Source organism: Chelmon rostratus, chromosome 17 (genome assembly GCF_017976325.1).
Source record: "Chelmon rostratus isolate fCheRos1 chromosome 17, fCheRos1.pri, whole genome shotgun sequence".
Lineage (NCBI taxonomy): Eukaryota > Metazoa > Chordata > Actinopteri > Chaetodontiformes > Chaetodontidae > Chelmon > Chelmon rostratus.
This window is the reverse complement of record NC_055674.1, coordinates 24,431,188-24,451,207: the sequence shown is the minus strand read 5'-3', so window position 1 is coordinate 24,451,207 and position 20,020 is coordinate 24,431,188. Positions and strand designations below refer to the sequence as shown.

The window sequence follows — 20,020 nt, the reverse complement described above, 5'->3', positions numbered from 1 at the left end:
GAAACATGATTACTGTTTGATTTTGTAAATTATTATTCGATGAAGACAGACAAAGAGGACATGTTAACAAAGTGCAGAAACTGTTTATTGTTACATGTGCAGGTAACAATTATGTTTGCTATCATTTCATAATGAATTCAGAAAAAACTCAACACCCACTCCTGCACTAAATCAGGTTATGGTTATAAGCTCATTGGAAGTGTAGTGGTGAATTATCAGGTGACTGTTCTTTGTTTCTCTCTTAAATCTAAAATTAATTCAAAACACATTTCACAAAATATTTGACAATACAGCTGAAAGGAGCAGAGTAAACCACCTCTGCTCCGACTGGCTAACGCCTCTCCTGTCTTGCCCCCTCCCCCACCATCAAAGATTTTCACCCTGTCTGGTCACACAAACCCAGAGAGTTCAATCCAACCATTTACTGCTAGAGTGTGGGAATGAATGTGTGATTTTGCTGTAGCTCTCGAAAAATCAGCAAATGCAGTAAGTGACATTAAGTTATTTCTATCTTCTGCTCCAATGAAGGATGTCCTCCCTAACCAATCAACAACCAGAGGAGAATATTGACATTGCGTTGGTCCAAATTTCCAAATTTCATCTTCAATTCTCTACCACTGTATTGTACATAAGTGTGACAGGACTGGTAAAGCAGTAGATTCATACAGCAGCATACTAGAGAAGCAATCATAATATGCAAATTGCAAACTACTTATAAGTACAGCAATAAAAAATGACATTTCAATTAGGCCACATTTGCTTTTTTAATTGAGTATTAGCAGCTATTTGCATCAGCCAATGCAACAGTTAGATGTTGTAGCAGTCCTGAAGGACTGTTAAGCTAATAGCAGACTATGGTGGACCGACCGGCTCCTGCACTCTGCTCACCTGGGACTGGATCCCTTTATGAGTGACAGACTGCTGCATGTGCTGCTGCTGCATGGAGGGTGATGTTTGCTTTACTTTCCTCCTTTACATCTGTAAGGTGGACATTTAAAAATAGCTCTGGATCTCAGTGACGCAGACTGCACTGCAGCGTTTGATCATTGTATTTGCTTATTTTAGCAAATTCTACAATTGTGTTGCATTAAATGTTAAAGCACACTAATGGCTGAAGTTTCTTTGTTTAGTTTTTTGTTGTTCGGGTTCCTTCAATCTTAGACAGGAAATTCCAGAAGTATCCTTTGGTTAAAGGAAAAGGAGGAAGATACTCGCTTGCCTAAAAGGTGCGCAATGAAAAAGTGGGAGAATAGTCTTGTCACCAGTTCCATTCAGAATAATCCCATAAAAGTGCTGTGAGGCAGCAAGTCCTCCTTAATCACTTTGAAATGTGTGGCTCTGTGTGAAATCCCGCCTCTCTCTGTCTACTGCTTTTTCTCTCTGCCTGCACCTGGGTTCTGTATCTCTGCTGTTTAAATCGTCAGAGTGTGTGTGTATGTATGTGTTTTATGGGTGTGTGTATTTTTTTGTACTGGGAAAAATACTGTGTGAGCACATTGGGCTTCGCAGAAGTGGGTTGTTATCTCTATTAAGAAATCTTGTGTTTAAGACCAGTTGTATATGGTTTGTTTTATTGCTTGTTTTTCAGCTACACACTATAGCGCCATCACTGGCTGTTTTGATGAACTCCATCTGATTTGAATTGTTTTTCCTTTGTTGCCCCTTGGAATTTCATCAAGAAAAAATAAAATGAGGGATATCGATATCGATTTTGTTTATTCATCTATTCAGGGATTTTTTTGGATAACATTTTACACAAATAAAACATACATTATTTTCTTTCTTTTCCTTTTTTCTCCCTTTCTTACTCTGGTGAGCTTTGCCTTGTATTGTAGCTTTATAAATAAAATAAGGTCCAGCAAAAATTATGCATGAAAAATATGTCAATGTCAACATACACTTATTTCCCCTAATGGCATTTAATTAATGACATTTAATTTAATCATGCCTCTCTGTGCTCATTGATGAAAAGAATGGCAAAACAGTTTGAGTGTAAAATCAAAGACGCTGAACATTAGATATTTGTAACAGTTAACAGCAAGGGAAATCAAATCAAAGAAGCAGATAGTTAAGAACAGACTGAAAAAAATGTTTGAAAGCATGAAAACATTTGTTTCCTTGTGTGTGGATGATGCAAGTGACATCACCTCTCCCCGCTGCAAGCCCGTCAGTGATTGATGTCCCCCAGGTCCAAGTCACAGTGTTAACAGTGAGAGCTGCATTACAGGACTGGGACCCTCAGACTTCAACAATTCATCTATCCCTGTCATTATTACACAGAGAACACATGAAACACCACAACAAAGAAATATCTCTGGCCCTAATCTCAATAACTTGAAACTTGAACCTAAACATACATGACCCCCCTGCTGTTCCTGCCCAAACATCGCATAGGTCACTGAACATGGCACTTTGAAATGTGAGACCTCTTTCAAATAAGACCTTTCTTATAAATGACCTGACTTATAGAAGCATCTTGACTGTATGTTTTTAACAGAAACGTGGCTGGGCAGTGACGGACCTGCATCCCTCACTGAAGCCTCACTTTTCATATTCGAAAAAAAAATCAGAAATAGTAGAAGAGGAGGGGGGCAGCCACAATCCTTCTAGCAGCAGATGGTTTTAAAACATTTTATTTGGTGAATATGTGTCTTTTGAATATCACTCTTTTCTTTTTAGCACCCCCCCCCAACACTGTTTGACAATCTGCAGACCACCCAAACAAACGATTTTTTAAACTTAATTAACTGCATGAATTTCATGTTACACAGCCCACCCACAACAGAGGACATGTGTTAGACCTGGTCATAACCCATGGCCTGTCAGTCCAGGTTTCCTCTGCTGTGGATGTGGGCTTATCAGATCATTTCTGTGTCTGTTTTAAGGTGAACAGTTTTAAGCAACAGGAACAGAATGTACTGTAAGGAAATGATGTCTTACATCTGAAGTGGCTGCAAGTTTTATAGTTCATTTTCAAATGCTTCAGGAACAGCTGACCAGCTACAACAAGGCAGTTCAAAATACAAAAAAAAAAAATACAAATCAGTAATAATCACAAAATCCAAGAGTCCTTTTTTCAACCACTGACCATTTAATCAACCCTGTTTTTAACCAACCTCTTGAACCAAACATTTCATGTGAACATCTTGCAGGCCACTTCACAAGCAAAATAGACACTGTTAGATCTAATCTTTTACATCGTCAGTCTGCGCATTTTAATTTCTGAATCTTCGCTTTTAATGAGGAAACACAGGAGAGGTTCGTCCTGGTGGATGCTGAAATGCTTGACAAAGTTGTCTCCCATTTAACTTCAGCGACCTGCCTCTGACCCCATTCCAACATCACTTTTTAGAGACATGTATTGATCTGCTCACCATCATTAATCAGTCACTACAGACTGGTGTTGTCCCCACTGCTTTTAAGACTGCCATAGTTAAACCACTCTTGAAGAAGAACAGTTTGGATGTGTCATTACCAGAGAACGACTGAGCTGTTTCCAACTGGCCATTTTAAAGTAAGATTTTAGAAAAACTTGTTTTTAACTAAATGACTTTCTGACCTCAACAAACACTGCTGAAGTATATCAATCTAGTTTAAAAAATATCACAGCACAGAGACAGCATTAGTGAAAATTGTCAATGACATCAGGTCAAACATGGACACAATTATGACACTCTAAAACTGAGAGCTCAAATGAGTGACGACTGCTAAATCTGCTGCTGCGTCTGCTGAGTCGCACTCCCTTCAGATGCAACGTGATGCTAGCAAAGGCGGTATGAGGGGGCCCTAAAGATAATCCATGCTTATGTAAGCAACCTTTTCCCTACATGGCAAAGTTCTCAGATGAACTGGACCATGTTTCAAAGGGAGGAATGATTGATCTCATTGCTCAAAATTGGGATTAAATTGGGTTTAGCACAGTGGAAGAAAAGATTGGTCCCATTGATCCAGATTGGTTTGGTGTGTGCTCAACATAACTTAACATCAGCATTCCCTCCACCCCATTCCAGCATGGCAAGATGGATTTCACTGAGGTAACTCCAGCTGGAGGGTGTAAGTACTCATAGTAGATGTGCTCTCTAAGTGGGTGGAACTTTTCCCTGAAAGCACACACATACAAAATCAACTGCTAAATATTTTATTACAGGACATCATTCCAAGGTGGGGCATTCCAGAAATCCAAAAATCATCAGACTATGGCTCTCATTTTGTTAACAGTACAATCTTATATTTGAAATGGACCCTCTGGAGTTGGAGAGACAGCAAGAGGATAAAAGAGAATATGGCACATCTGCCACAATTCTTAAGTATGACCAGTTTAGCTAAAATAGTGAAGAGAGCCACAGTTGTGCCAGTCTGCTAATGTGTCCTGCAGCCATTGACACAGACTGGCTGCAGTGGCCCAATGTTTTGCTGCCTTGTGTAATGATAAGAGCAAATAGTGATGTTGTGTGTGTGTGTGTGTGTGTGTAAGAGCAAAATGCATGTGTACAGCGAGTGTCTCCTGGACCAGAGTATACACTGATCATTGCGCATGAATGAATTTGTCAGTTTTGGTGTGTGTGCTCTACTGGAAGCAGTGTTGATTGTAGTCTGACAGCAGCAGGAAGGAGGGACCTGCAGCATCTCTCCTTCTCATGGGCAGAGCAGCCCATCCCTGAAGGAGCTGCCCAGTACTGTGGCCTGCATGGGATGAGACATGGTCTCCATCTGGGATGATAATACAGTTATCATTCTCCTTTCCCACCACCCAAGTTGAGGGGGGGCATCCCAGTACAGACCTGGCCTTCTGAACCAGTCCGTTAAGTCGCTTCCTGTCAGCAGTTGAAATGCCGCTGCTTCAGTAGATTGCCCCAGAGCAGATATCTGGTGCCAGATAGAGTCTGACACTCTAGAGAATCTTTTTTTCAGTAGATACAGTCTACTCTGGTCTTTCTTATATTGTACATTTGTATTGTCAGTCCAGTTTATCCAGTATTAATAAATATACTTGACTTAAGCAGTCTTGACTGAACTGAGAGAAACACATTGGACTGTAGGATTGTATTCAAAGATTTTCATCTTACCTTTTCTCTATGGAGATGAAGATGGTGCAGGTGTGAGGAAAGTTACTGCAGAGTTGGTACAGTGTTCGGAAAAGGCCATCCGTCAGATCATCATCATAGCACACTGGTGACGCAAAAAACAAATGGATTTTTTTTCGACTTTTTAATTGTTAGTCTGTGTACATGTACAGTACTTTATAGTTCTGTTATTCATTTTGCAGCTGCAATGGCTAAAGTCAGAGCAGCAATATGCATTACTTTTAACTGGGCAAATTATTCTCTTTCTCAATGTTTATGTCTATGAACTGTTCTGTTATATTGTCATTCATCAGAATAATCTTTTGGTGCCTTCAGAATGAAATATACTCCTCTAGCTCGGGTTGTCCTCTAATAGTTGACTAAATTGTGAGAAGAGTCTTGGCCAAGTTTTCAGTTGGGGTTGTATATATATCTTCACAAGTATATAAAAAGTTTAAACCTAAACTGTAACAGAAAAACAATGACAAAGCACTATTCACAGTGACCCATAACTAATACTGTATTTTCATAACACAACATAATTGAACAGCACCACGAACCACAGCTTCCAATGAGCATAAAGTTGACACAACATCTCTCTAAAACAGTTTGGACAAAAACTTAATATTCACACAGGTAGGATTTACTGCAGGGCCGTATTAAGACTGCATTCATTTTAGCTAAGTCAACAAATAAACAATGAATGTATCTAGACCCAAAACTGTCACAAATGTGTGTTACATGATCGACAAATGAAAAATAAGATTTACAGACGTGTACAATGATTTGTGCATAATTCTGGGTACTCACAAAGTTTTTTAGCCCTTAAAACAGTAAATCAGGTTTACAAGTGCACAGATCACAACCTGGACAAATATTAATATCTTACATACAGATGTTTAACGTCTACTTCACAGATTTTCACTTTTGAAAGGCTTCCTGTGTATACGAACTTCTATATATTTGAGACATTCTTTTGTATTTATTTAGAAATAAATCATAATGTGTGCACTCATTGCCTGATATTCATGGATAAGGTAAAACACATACATTTACCAACTATAAACTCTATACAGTAGCCTTAAATGTTTGTATAAGGTTTAAATAAGCTACCACTAGGTGTGGACTGCAAAAAATTTGATTTCAATATATTTGGTCTGATAAATAGCCTAATTCTTTTTTTTTTTTAAATGAAACTGATGAAGTCTAAGAACCTTGACACACTATCCACTAAATATGATAAAGCAAAAGAGAAGGTTCTGGAGTTAATACAACGCAGCACAGCACCGAGCCAAAGATATGTAAACAACTGTGACTGCCTACTTTATTGACAAAGAATGTAAATTACAGAGTCTTGTTCTTGAGACAGGTGCCTTGAAGAGGCACACTGGGCATTGCAGCATTGCTACACAACTCAGTGAAGTTGCCAGTGCCTTTGGATTAAAGAGAGTTTCCATTGTATGTGACAATGTGGCTAATATGGCACTCTGTCTGGAGATACTAATGGAATCGGATGAATGGTCAGGTTTGCAGAGAGGAAGGTGTACTCGGCACATCTTGCTACACTCTAACAAGACCCAATTTGTTGCACCGTGGCTGCTACATCATGGACTTCACTGACTGGATTTCCAACAAACTGCCTTCTGACTAGAGGGCCTCAAATGCAATAACCTTCTAAGTGAATTTAGTTTAGTTTTGATCAGCGCCATGACCTACCATCAGCTGCAACGATGAAGCGGGTGTTGTTATACATATCCGCAACTTCCTCCTCTGTCCAGCTCAGTTCCACATTAGCATCTACAAAGATTAGACAAATGAAAAGACAGACGTGTTCTATGGTCAGAGGGTGGTTGGTTCTTGCTATAGCAGCAACTCATACACCCAAGTTGAAGAAGGAGGTCTTAGAAGAAGGTCTTCCAAACCTACTTGACACAGAATGTCTTTGACTTTGTCATCCTTGGTACTCTCACTTTACTTACATTACTCAAAGCTGTAGCTATTGGCTTACACAGCTGTGCACTGCTGCAGCTTAGCTTAGGTAGGTGAGGTTGTATTTCACTTTACATTACACTTCTGTTCATTTACATAGAGTTTAGGATGGTAAATGCCAAATGGTAAAGGAGAGCTTTAGTAGCTCTTGAAAAATGGGGTGAGCCAAAATCAGTGAGCTATACCTGTTATTTCAGTGTACAATACTACACATTGCATATCTTCTGCTGCAGAGGATATGCAATGTCAGTAAGGACTCAGATCAGAAAATCACCAAAATTTATTACACATTTTTGGCCAAAAACACTCAGGAAATCCTAAAGATTATAACTTTCAGAACAAAATACAGGGATATTAAAGGAAAATAAATAGTAGTTTCATTTACAGATGCCAGATGACATGCGTGAGGCAGGGTCCACCCTGCACAGGTTGCCAGTCAAGCACAAGTCAATCTCGCCTGTCACACAGAGGTGGACAACCATTCACCCTCACATTCACATGTACTGGCAATTTAGAGAGTTCTCTGGTAAATAGCAAAGTCTTAAGGATCTTAGGTGGGTAGAGTCACATTGGTTATTTGTAGGACAAGTTTTTGAGTAATCGTGTGTACATTCAAACCTCAGTGAGATGCTCACAAAAAAAATCTCTGAAATTGCAAAAGAAGTGCCCACACATTGGAATCACAGCTCCCTTTAATTTTATTGACAACATTTTGACCAACAACAGGTCTTTCTTGTCTGAGGATTTTGTCTTTTCAACCACAATGAACAGAAACCATGGTAAATGGTAAATGGAATACATTCCTCATATTTCCTAAATGATTAGGAAAGCACAAAAATCAACAGTATCTCTCATGTTCGACTTCATACAAGAACAATATGCTCATTAAAGCAAAAATGAAGGTAGATGAGATAAGATTAGACTTCAGTAATCACAGCCGGGAGAAATTCAGGTGTTATAGGGAGCTGGAAAAAATAGCAACAGAAGAGAGAAATACAAAATACAAAATAAAAGCTGACTTTATAGTGTATAGTTACATTTTATACAAAGGACTATATAAAACAGACTATATAAAACAGGTAGGTAACAATGTAGTTCAGTCATCAGAGTTATTAATGCTGTTCAAGTTCTCTTCATTCTTAAGTCTGCAATTAAAGGAACAGGCTAAAAAAGTGACCAATCACACAACTGCATACCTGCAAATGTTTTGAATCCAAAGTGTTGTAATCAGGACTAACTAAGCATGACTTTTTCATGACTCTGTTGTTCTTGAAATGAAGTGGTGACCTGGTCCTTCTTTAACGCAGGTAAATAATATATGATAAATGTAAATGGACTGCTTTTATAGGGCACTTTCCTCAGCTACCCACCACACGAAATGTGTTACCTGTAGACACAGGAAACACAGAATTGCTTTTTTCATGGTTTCACTATGTTTCTGGCCCTTCAAAGTGGTGACCTGGTCTTGACTTTTATGTGTCTGTCCACAGGAAATTTCTTGCCAAATTCACAAAATAATCAATGAGATATGTTGGTGCACGTTGTTAAAAGCTAAATTAAAAAACTTTCCTAAAAAAAAAAGTTTTTAGTGCCTCTAAATATCCATTAAGGATCCATCTTGTTTTTTGCTTCTTCATTTCACTTCACTTATTTCTTCATTTGCTTACATTCATACATGGCTAGGCCACCTGCTCATGACAAGCTTTTTAAACATGCTTGTACACTGAGCAAGCAACGTCCATGGATGTCCAAAATATGACATCCAGATTTAGTTGAAACATGACATTAAGTGACGTTGTTAAGCCTGGCCCAATTCTGGATGTCTATAGACAACCAGAACTAGTGGAAAATAGGCATTTCAACAGGCTGCAATCTGGAAGTCCAGTGTCAAACAAAGTTAGAACCAGAATCAGTTGGTGAATAATTAAATATCACGGACAAAAACCTGGGCCTTGGCATTCCCCCAGAAGAGCATGGCGGAAGTGGCTGGGGAGAGGGCTGTCTGAGTTTCCTTGCTGAGGCTGCTGCCCCCCGCAACCCTTCGGAAGAAGAAGGATGGTAGGACAGAGAAAAAAAAACTGAAGTAAACCAGCCTAACAGACAGATCTGTCTATCTTTCTATCTGAAAGTCTACTGACCGTATAGTTGAGAAAGAAGCCCTCCATTTTAACAAAAAAGGATGACCCTTATTTTCCCTCACAATAATTACTGACTTGTTCTAGTCCTTGAACAGTTACCAAATCAAGTCAAGCCAATAAGACCCAAAATCTGAAAGAAAAGTATTTCAAAGAAATATATGACTTCCACAAAAGATGTGAAGACTGAAGATGTTTTCTGGAGGTACAGAAAAGACATCTTTCTAGCATTTCTGGACCACTTTTTGCTCAGTGGGAGTGACCTCTTTAAATCTCAAGTTTATGGTTGTAGATTTTTTTTTTTTTAATTTTGATATATTCGGTTTAATCTCAAAGAAAAAAAAGTGTGTCTTGGACACTCGGGTAAAGAAAGGGGTTGAGCTGTCAACTGATTGGTGGTTGTGGAAGCAAAAACTCGTGGAGGGGAGGCCATGGAGGAGGATTACCGGTCAGCCTCAAAAGGATTCTGGCAAACCGGCCGGCACCTCACAAGGGGGAAGCAGTGCCCTGCCAATGCTGTTTACAGTGGAGGTGGGGAGCTGTTGACTTCGACTGGGGATATTGTCAGGCGTGGAAAGAATACTTTGAGGATCTCCTCAATCCATTGTCATGCCTTCCATAGAGGAAGCAGGGGCTGGGGACCCAAAGGTTGGCTCATCCATCACTCAGGCTGAAGTCACCGAGGTAGATGGGAAGCTCCTCGGTGGCAAGTCACCGGGGATGGATGAGTACCTCAAGTCTCTGGATGTTGTAGGGCTGTCTTGGCTGACACGTCTCTGCAATAGACCAGGGTGGTGGCCCCTCTGTTTAAGAAGGCGGACTGGAGGGTGTGCTCCAACTACAGGGGGATCACACTCCTCAGCCTCCCTGGTAAAGTCTACTCCAGGGTACTGGAGAGGAGAATTTGGCCGATAGTCGAATCTTGGATCCAGGAGGAACAATGCGGTTTTCGTCCTGGGGGTCGAGGGTTTGTGGGAGTTTGCCCAACCAGTCCACATGTGTTTCGTGGACTTGGAGAAGGCATTCGGTTTGCAGCCACGTGCGAAGCGGCTGGGATTAAAATCAACAAAAAGGTGGCTTGCCCCCTCTGGGTTGGAGGAGAGCTCCTGCCTCAAGTGGAGGAGTTCAAGTATCTTGGGGTCTTGTTCACGAGTGAAGATATGACCATCACTAATGACTCAGAAATCTTGATGATTGAAATACCATGGTTATTAACATATTAACATACTTACATTAAGACTTGTATTAGACACTGTTAAGTCTTGCACATTCCTGATTGTTCAGGAAGTATTACATGAATGAATTCATGCTCTTTCATGCATGAAGTCAAGCATGCATTCATGATAAGCCATTGTGTACCCTTACCATAAAGTGTTACCAAAGCATGCCTGGTTGACAGATATGTCAGGCTGGTGGAAAGAATATTCACAGAGAATTACCTACTAAAAGATTATCATGATCTTGAGATCATCAGTTGAGATGATCCATACAACTTCCAAATGTGTGAGAGACAATTTAATCCAATGTCAAATATCTCTTCATCTTTCTATTAGGCTTGCTCATTTATCTGAAATGTAATCCAACCTATCACTGGTGTGATCAAGCCCCAGAGACCCATATTCATGTCCAGGTATAAATCAGCTCTGGGCCAAGGTCTGTGGTGTTCTCATCACTTTAGCAAGATGTCTCATTCCATATGAGACATCTCTTACACATAGCAGCTGGGTGGATAAGATGATTTTTTTTTTTATCTGAAGTTGGAAAAAGCTAAGATACACTATACAACATTTAACAACCATTACTGAACTACTATAAAAATGTCTGCACCACAAGAATTCTAGTTTGTTGACTGTGACAACCACAACTTTGTAGAATCATTATAGAATACATGTAATTCCTATTTTTTCTTGTACTTTATTGAAATATCAAGATGTCTGAATGTTAGTTTTTGTGTAATTCAGAATGCAGCTGAAAATTCACTGAAAACTGCGGCACGCATTTTCACTGCATCATTTTATAAATACCGGTAAATGGTGGAATCATGATGTGGCTCTAAGCTTATACTGTAGCAGGATGGTTTGAAAAGCAAAAATAAGTGTGTGTGTTACCTGTACAGAGGTCGTGCTGGAGCCAATCTAGATGTCTCACTTTAACCTCACCACCTGATGAATCAGAGGATATAGTATTAAACAAAATAAACTGTCGCTAGCTTTCCTCTACTGATAAAGTCACAATGTAACATTTCTTTTTGTCTCATTAACCAAATCTCTTTTAATAGTAAGAGAAAAAATCTATATACACAAAATATACCAATGAGCAATCAACAAATTAAATGCATTACTACACTGTGAAATAAATAAATGCAAATGTGTGTGTGTTTGTGTGTGTTATACTGGTGGTGACAAGACTCAGCTCACTACCAAACGCATATAGATTTGTCCATGTACTAAAAGTACACGTGTGCGCACACAGGCACATGATTCCTGGACAGGTTTCTTAATATATACGAAAAATAGGTTTGATTCCAGCTCAACACTATTTTCTACAAAGACAATAGAACATCATGTGTGCAGTGTGACAAACAGCTTATACAAGTAAAAACTAGTTGATGATGATGATTCTCTCACTCTTTTGTGGAATAAACAAGAATTAAACATTAAAACAAAAATTCAGAGTTCACCAAGTTTAGTCCTACCATTTTAAGACCTGTATGATAATAATAATAACAATAATAACAATAATAATAATAATAATAATAACAATAATAATAATAATAATAACAATAATAATAATAATAATAATAATAATAATAACAATAATAATAATAATATCCTAAAATATGCATTAAGTTATTTGTTATATTTTTCACTTCTGCTCAACTTTTCTGCTCCACTTTTTTCTGGCACTTTCAGTTTTAACATCTCCTTTATTAAAGGTCACAACATTAAAAGTAAGAAAATGTGTCCACTAAAATTTGTTATTGATTTTTCATTCTATGTTTCTATGACAGCAAAAGACGCTCTATATTCATATCTTCAGGAGGACTGCACAAAAGACCAATGCTGTATTTAAAGTGGGAAACAGCATCAAGTAGTGAAACAAGTAGTGAATTTTTCTTCATCCAGTATGCATAGGTTTCCCACAGTATTTGAAAGCTGGTATTTAACACAACCGATGCTGCAAACAGTTAGCAGTTTGGAACTGGATTCAAACACAATAATGACAGTCAAAAGCACCTATATATGCAAACAAAATATAGAAAATTTGTACCAGTAATGGGGCTATAAGCCTGACAGAGTGAACTGTCTGAGTTACACTAACATGTTAAACCACTTGTTAAAGCCCTATTCAGGGCGCATGAACCCAGTGATACTTGCTTGCCTTTCCATTACAATAATATATTTAGTTTAGATAAATAATCCAACACTTTGGAAAACATTTTGAAGAACACATGTGGCTGTCTGAGAAGAAAAAACAGATCCAGTTCACAATGTGAAACATGGACACAGTGCAGTCCTCAGGGGTGAAAGCAGCTGTAGACAACACAGCCTTGTGACGCTAAGTGTCACTCGTCATAACATCAATAGTCTGATGCAATTAAATTTTAATTTCTAACTTGACTAATATTTCACATCTTCCAGCACAGAATATAATGTTTCCAGCCTGGCTATTAAGGGTTTATATACTATATATTGGGGATGGTATCATCAATACATTAATAATGACACATTGCGTCTGGCATCCTAACAAAAGAAAATCTACTTCAGAGACCTTTGTGGCATATTCCCAACAAATGTGAAGATAAATGTGAAATTAAGTGTATGCTTACAGTTAAGAGCATGCGTGCACCTAAAGTTACATGAGTCAAAAATAGCACATTTTACTTGATGGAAATGTCAAGAAAAAGTCTAATTGTAGTTACCACTGTTGTTCACTTCATAGATTGAAAAAAAAAAAAAAAAAAAAATCAAATTCCCTGCTCAAACATGTAGTTGTAAGGCCATTGTGATAATATTCACAGGGGAAGCACAGCTAAAGTTGGTTACAGTGTTTTCCTGGTTATACAGCAGCCAGAAGCCCACAGCTTGTTTAGACATGGTTGATTTAGCTTATGGGTAGTGCCTGCTCAGGCTTGGGGGCGCTGACCGATCAGAGCAGACTGGGCTTTTCCAGAATGAGACCTTAAAGAGGCAGGAGTTACTGTTCAGACTGGGTGAGTGCTCCTTCAGTGATGGACAGTATCTGAGAAAACTGCTGCTTGAACATAAAAGCATGTAAACATTTACTAGTTGACCACCAAAATGTAAATATGAACCTGGAAATGTGCAAAGTACGTGACCACACTGTGAAATTCCAAGTTTTACCAAAGTAAAACACTCTAGGTTTTGCCACCTACAATGTTTTACCACATTATTATCACATTATTGTGTCCTATAATGTTTTACCAGAGTAAAACAATATAGGACACATTATAGGTTGCTGCAGTCTACATGTCGAAGTATACTTGGGCAAGATACTGAACCCCAAATTGCTCCCCATGCTGTGATAGCATTTTTTTTATTTTAATTTTTTAATTTTTTTTTACTTTATTGAGCCCAAGACTGGGAAATTATTCTCTGCATTTCACCCATCTCTGTCTGAAGAAACACACACACATGCAACATGTGTCATGCCCTCTACCTCTGGCACCATCTAGTGGCAGTACCTCTCCCTCCCTTCTTTCCCTGGCAGTGTGAGCATGACTGCCACGCTGGTGGAGGGCAGGTGCAGCTCATCCCAATCACCAGATTGTTTCCAGCTGCGGCGGGGAGTGGTCACCTCATTGAAGCATTCTCCAGCCTGTATAAGGATTCCTGCAGACCACTACTCGACGCCAGTCCGTAAACAACCTCCAGTCAGTGCACCCTGGCTCTGTTGGTAACTTTGACTCGCATCCCGAAAATCCTGTTTGTTAACCCTGCTTTCTCTCTGCCTAGTTCCGACCCTCTCTGCCGCCTGAAGATCCCACCTGCCACACTCATCTGCCTCTGGTTGACCTGCCTGGAAACTGCCTTCACCCACCTTCTATTACAAGCCAGCAACAGCCACACTGCCACGCCACCCAGCCCTGGGTGTACTCCCTCTCATTCCCCGTATCTGTCTGTCAGTAAGCTCTGATCTCTTGTTGATTGTTTCAGTTCAGCCTTTATAGGATCCTTAGTTTATTAGCCTTGTTAACCTGTTCAGTTCTCCATTCTAGTTTTGTGTTCTGGTAGTTTTTTCGCCTAGTTGCTAGTGAGCACAGGTAGCTTTGTTTTGTAGTTTTGACCACCACTCCCTGTGTTACATTTGTGATTGTAAATAAATATTTTCATTTGGACGCAACGGTCTGCTGTGTCTTTGTCCGCGTTTGGGCCTCTGAACCTGATCCGTGACAACATGCAGTGAACCACACATAGGAGCAGTGGGCTGCAATCAAGCGCCCAGGGAGCTTATTGGGGAGGTTGAGTGCCTTGCTCAAGGGCACATCAGTCGGCGTCCAGTGGGGGAATCGAACCGGCAACAATTGGTGATGAGTGTGAACATTATTGTAGGGCTGATCTGAGGTTTATTCTGTATTTAGTGACAGCATAGTTATTTGCTGTATGTAAGCAAGGGAAATATGATTTAAGTAATAATGACAACAATAATTCTCATTGATATATTATCACAAAATGCCAACATGCAAAGATTTCTGCTCATTTACTAGGTGTGTGCAAGCGTTTAACTGCTCTCATTAATGTTTAGTTTTTGTCCTCTAACAAAAATATGAAGACATTTGGTTGGTTTGGTGTATTTACCTGACAATATATTACACTCTCCTAGTGAAACGCTTTGCAGCTGGATGAAAAGGACGAAGTGCAATTTCCAGTGTACTGAAGGAAGAACATGATCGGTAGCCTAGGTCAAATGAAGTGTAATGCAGCAGTGGCCATGGTATCAGCTGGAACTGGAAATAACTGAAGAGAAAAAAAACAACTGGTAATCTGACAATGTTATCTCACCTGAGTGCTCTATCATGTGTCTATTTAACGCAACATTTCTCTTGCACATGCTCAGAAGGTCTTCTCCCACATCTGTAAAACAAAATAATGCATTTCAGCAATGAAAAACAAAACCAATTCCAAAGGACTGTAATACAGCTCCTCATGTCTCCACTGTTCACAGCAATTGTCTTTATTTGTTGTTTCCTTTCCACATGCAGTTTTGATGAAGCTTGGCCCTCTCACTTTGCTATGACAGTATAGTGTGTAGCATATATTAGTTCAAATATTTTAACCCATCCTCAATAACAAACATAGCAGAATGAATTCCTCTCTGACAGCGTTAACAAAAACTGAACATCATTATCTTTAGCTGAGCTGTGTTTCCCTGCCCCCATTAACCTTCAATTTTCTTTATTTGTTTTCCAGTCCAGAAAATCACAAGTGACCCAAGATCATTACTGAACAACATTGGTGCTTGAAATTGAGCTCTAAATAATTTGGGAAATTGATTTTCTTTAGGCCCTTTGCAGTCCAGACAGAATTATTTGAAACTGCGGTTTGTCTGTCCATCGTCTTCTCATCTGATACTCTGTGATCCAGTTCCAATAGCACTAACCCAAGGCTAACCTTTGTTCCTATTCTAAAGCTTTAAGAATTACTTTGTTAAAACCAGCAACATCTGTTAATTCCAGATTGTTATTGGTGTAGAAGCCATTCTATAGTGGCCTTTATTAAGTTCAGTTTTTACAGTGAATTTTAGTTACACTTAATTTAAGCAAACAGTAAATTATGAATACATTATGTTATAAATATTAAGAAAAGAAAACCATTAATTTATCTTAGTGACGTTTGGATATGGGTGGAGTACCTGTATCTGGCCTGACGCACAGGTGTGTGGTTTTGAGCCCTTTGTTCTGAGAGGGTGAGCAGGAGCATCACGGCAGATGTTTTTTGACCGTATGATCTCGGATTTTGAATCATGCCCTTTGAGTTTTGTTATCTTGGATTTGCTTAAATTATGGACATTGTGGAACAATAAAAGGACACTAACATCAGATCTGTGAGTACTTTCAATCGTTTTATATTTTGGACTGTGGATACGCGTCAAAACCAATAGACTGCTCCTATCACCCAAGTGGCAACTTTTAATTTTATCTTCCTTGAAAATCGTCACTACAATTGGTATTACCGTACAGTGAACACTGAAACAGGAATTGTTCCTATTTAAAGTTGCACAGACTTTGATGCTAAGCTTCCAATTTATTCACTGACTGACAACTTCTCACATTCTTCTTCTGTTGCTCAGAGTTATCTTAGTCTCTTTCTGCCCTTGCAATTGTCTTTCTTGCTGAACCACTGTACAGTAGTTTATTCTCAGTGTATAAAACATTAATTTTACAACTCCTTCATTTCTTCATACAAAATAACATCTACGTGTAAAGAGGAATTTCTACAACCTAAAAGCATGAAAGTCAATTCAAAACTAGAATAGTCCTCTCAGCCATCTGACTGTACAAAATCAAGCTTTTGTGACGGGCAATTCCAAACTTTTTTGGAGTGTATATATAAAGAAATATCAGCAACATACATGTCATACATGTACACAATGTCATAGATCATTTCTGTACAGTATATGCATGTATACACATCCATGGAGAGTAAATTCAGCCTGCTTAGTTTTATATTTGACAATGATGTATGATATGTACATTTTATTTCACAATCTCTCTACTAAACTCTAATATATACAATTTGTAGGTTAAGTACATGTTTTACTTTTACAAGGTTATTGCACAGGGATCATGTTTGACATTAAAGGTCTGATTTAACTGTTCATCAGTGTCCTTGTGTCTGGCTGTTTTGGTGTACAGTGCTCTGTAGCGGCACTGGAACACATTCAGATCAGGGTGTGAGAGGTAATCTTTTCTGCAGTCAGGACTGTCTGTTGTAGCCCTGTCCTTTTTGATGGCTAATCCTCAATGTCTGCAGCATCAAGATCAAAATATCAGCGGCTTTTGAAGACTTAGAAGTTAATTCAGATTAAGATTAAGACACAAAGCAATATCAATCTACAATTTAATTAGGACATCTTCTTGATGGCACTATACCTGTGCAGTACACTTTTTTGGCTATGGTTGCCATGATGATGCTGGTTAAGCCTGTTCCAGCTCCCAGCTCTAGGACTGTAGCACCTCTGAACATGACGGGCTTAGAAAGGATGAAATCAGCCAAGAATAATGCCCCTCGCCACACCTGATGTGAGCGAAAAAGACATAAAAATAAAACCACTACTTACACAAACAATTCATGGGACAGTTCAACATTCCGTTTTCCATTACCAGTACAATGAAAATACATTTACCGACAGTTTTACCAACCTTATAGATTTTTGTAAATACATGTTTATTCTGAATTTGATGCCAGCAATATGTTTCCAACAAGCTGGAACAGGCGCAACAAAAGACAAACAAAACCTTGTGAAATGCTCATATCATGGCTACTAAAGGGGCGTCCTGGAAAGGCTCAGTCCTTCACAACCACAGATGGGGCCATGTTCATCACTATGTGAAACACATGACTGTCTAAAGCATTGATCCCCAACCCCTGGGCCGCGGCCCACTAGTGGGCCGTGGGTCATTTGGTACTGGGCCGCACAGAAAGAAAAAATAATTTCCATTATTTTGTTTTTTCACATAATTTGAAAAACAGGTGGTGCCTGACAGTGGCAGTCTGCAGCCAGGTCCTTTTGACATGATTAAAAAGTGGATTTACGTTAATTATTATTGTTATTATTATTATTAAAGAGAAAATACCACAGTTTTTAATGCCAATCTTATCATTTTTTTTGTTTTTATCTACTACACCTTTAGACTGGGCCATGAAAAAATTGTCAGACATTAAACTGGGCCATGGTACAGAAAAGGTTGGGGACCACTGGTCTAAAGGATATTACTACATTGGCTTTGTAAAACACAGCGTACACAGCGTCCCAAATTTTTTGGAATCAGGGTTTTACATGAAACATTAAATTTCATCAGCTAAAACATTAATTCCAATATACATCTACTGAATGATAGACATACCCACTAGAATTTTGAGGTTATCACATTTTGAGAACTGTGCGGCTAAACTTATCATGTAAGAAAATAAGGCACGACTTATTAACACAGTGATTACAGAGAAAAGTAACCATACAATCCAACGTATACACCTCCATGACAAACTAAACAAAAACTGTACATGATTATCTTTATTAAGTTATGAAGTCAGGTTAGGAGTTAGGAACAGAGAGTGAAACATGAGCAAAAGTGGGTCCGGGTTGGTTTGATGTGTTGCTATATTCCCCTCCTGTAACGTAGGAACTAGTTAACCCAACCCTTGTTGCTCTGATATTTAGAAGAAAGTGGTTGCCAAGTGGTGAATTTAGGATTTACTGCGTGCACCCTTGTCTAAATGTAAGGGGTGTGTGGACAGTAGTCAGGGCGGCAGGACAGCCCAGGGAGAGACGCCAGAAAATGTTGCTTATTTTCAAATCCCAGGTCGACACGTATTGCTTGGTTCTTGTTCTTCCAATAATGGAGAAGCCTTCTTCCTCTGTCCTAATTGACTGTGTGGGGCTCTTGCCTAAAACTGTAAAGGTGTAATAAATATTTGTCCAATATATGGCTGGGGCCACTACATTCCCTGAAGTTATACACTTCCATATTAAAGGTAAGGTGAAAGCAGAAGCTGTGCTCTTTCTTTTCTACAGTGGTTTTCACGACCATGGGTCAAAATAAGTATTAAGATAAATATTATTTCAGGAAATTCTGCAGACCTAGGGATCAAACAGATTATGTACTCGCCTCTCATCCACTGTCACAGAGTGCCATTGAGTGCTGCCATCAAACACTTAAGATCATAATTACAGCATAAACTGTGACTTGCCAAGTAGACTTAATGCCTACTTGATGGTTATTTATCCTTTTGTGGTCCTAAAACACACAAGATGTGTATTCCAGTGACAAAGAGAGGTTTTGTTTGGTCCACCACTACATTTCATGTGATTGAGGAATCAGAAAAGGATAGGTTTGGGGCAATGGTGAGAGAAAACAGAGTTTAGTTGATTTATTTTTACTGACCTGTTTGCCAACGTCCTCCAGGGGTGTGGCCATAGTGTGCTCTGTAAATAGATAGATTCAGAAAATAAGCCCACAGGCTGTGTCTTAAAATCATTCCTTATTTATTTGGTGGACTCAAATCATTTTTCATAACAGCAAGCATAATGTAAAACATCATATTAAGTTAGCCTATGATATAGTTCAATTTCAGCTTATGGACAACTTCTACTAATGTGTGAATTAATATAAAACACGTTATTAAAATATGACACTTTGAGCTGTGTTCATAGACAAAACTTGGTGCACAGATGTCATACACCCCAGTTGTAATCATCATGTACTTGTTTCAACCCCTCCCCTCATCGGTACGTAAGAATTTCTTCCAGAAATGATAATGGTTGATATCGTCATTCATCTAAAGGAGGAACGTTCTGAGAATTAAAATCAAAACCCTTGACAGTACTCCCCCATGTGGAGGACTGAAGCTCCCTGATTTTCATTTGTATTACTGGGCTGCTCAGTCAAGGGCGATATGGCTCTGGCAGACAGCTCTGGTTAACTTCCTTGCTTGGACACAAATAGAGCATCAGTTGTGTGGCTGGCAGCATTCCTGTAATCCAACATCATCATAACATATACTGGAAACTGGCACTGATTAAACATAGGTCCAGAATCTGGTTTGTATCGTGTTACTGTACAGTAATACTCCTGTCTACACCCACCCTGCT

At 39.0% G+C, this 20,020-nt stretch overlaps 1 protein-coding gene across 3 annotated transcripts in view; it reads right to left on the bottom strand.

The window, feature by feature from the left end:
• Positions 1 to 20,020, bottom strand: part of mettl22 (methyltransferase like 22) — a 31,302-nt gene that overhangs the window by 4,211 nt on the left and 7,071 nt on the right. For 2 of the 3 annotated variants that reach the window (XM_041957159.1, XM_041957160.1), the window contains exons 5-10: positions 19,314 to 19,354; positions 17,301 to 17,445; positions 15,211 to 15,282; positions 11,296 to 11,349; positions 6,780 to 6,860; positions 5,067 to 5,169 (exon numbers count right to left, since the gene is read on the bottom strand). In XM_041957159.1, the coding sequence (XP_041813093.1) occupies positions 5,067 to 5,169; positions 6,780 to 6,860; positions 11,296 to 11,349; positions 15,211 to 15,282; positions 17,301 to 17,445; positions 19,314 to 19,354 (496 nt within the window). Of the gene's footprint in view, positions 1 to 5; positions 2,264 to 5,066; positions 5,170 to 6,779; positions 6,861 to 11,295; positions 11,350 to 15,210; positions 15,283 to 17,300; positions 17,446 to 19,313; positions 19,355 to 20,020 lie in introns of those variants that run through there. The other variant, XM_041957162.1, reaches the window with a different exon arrangement.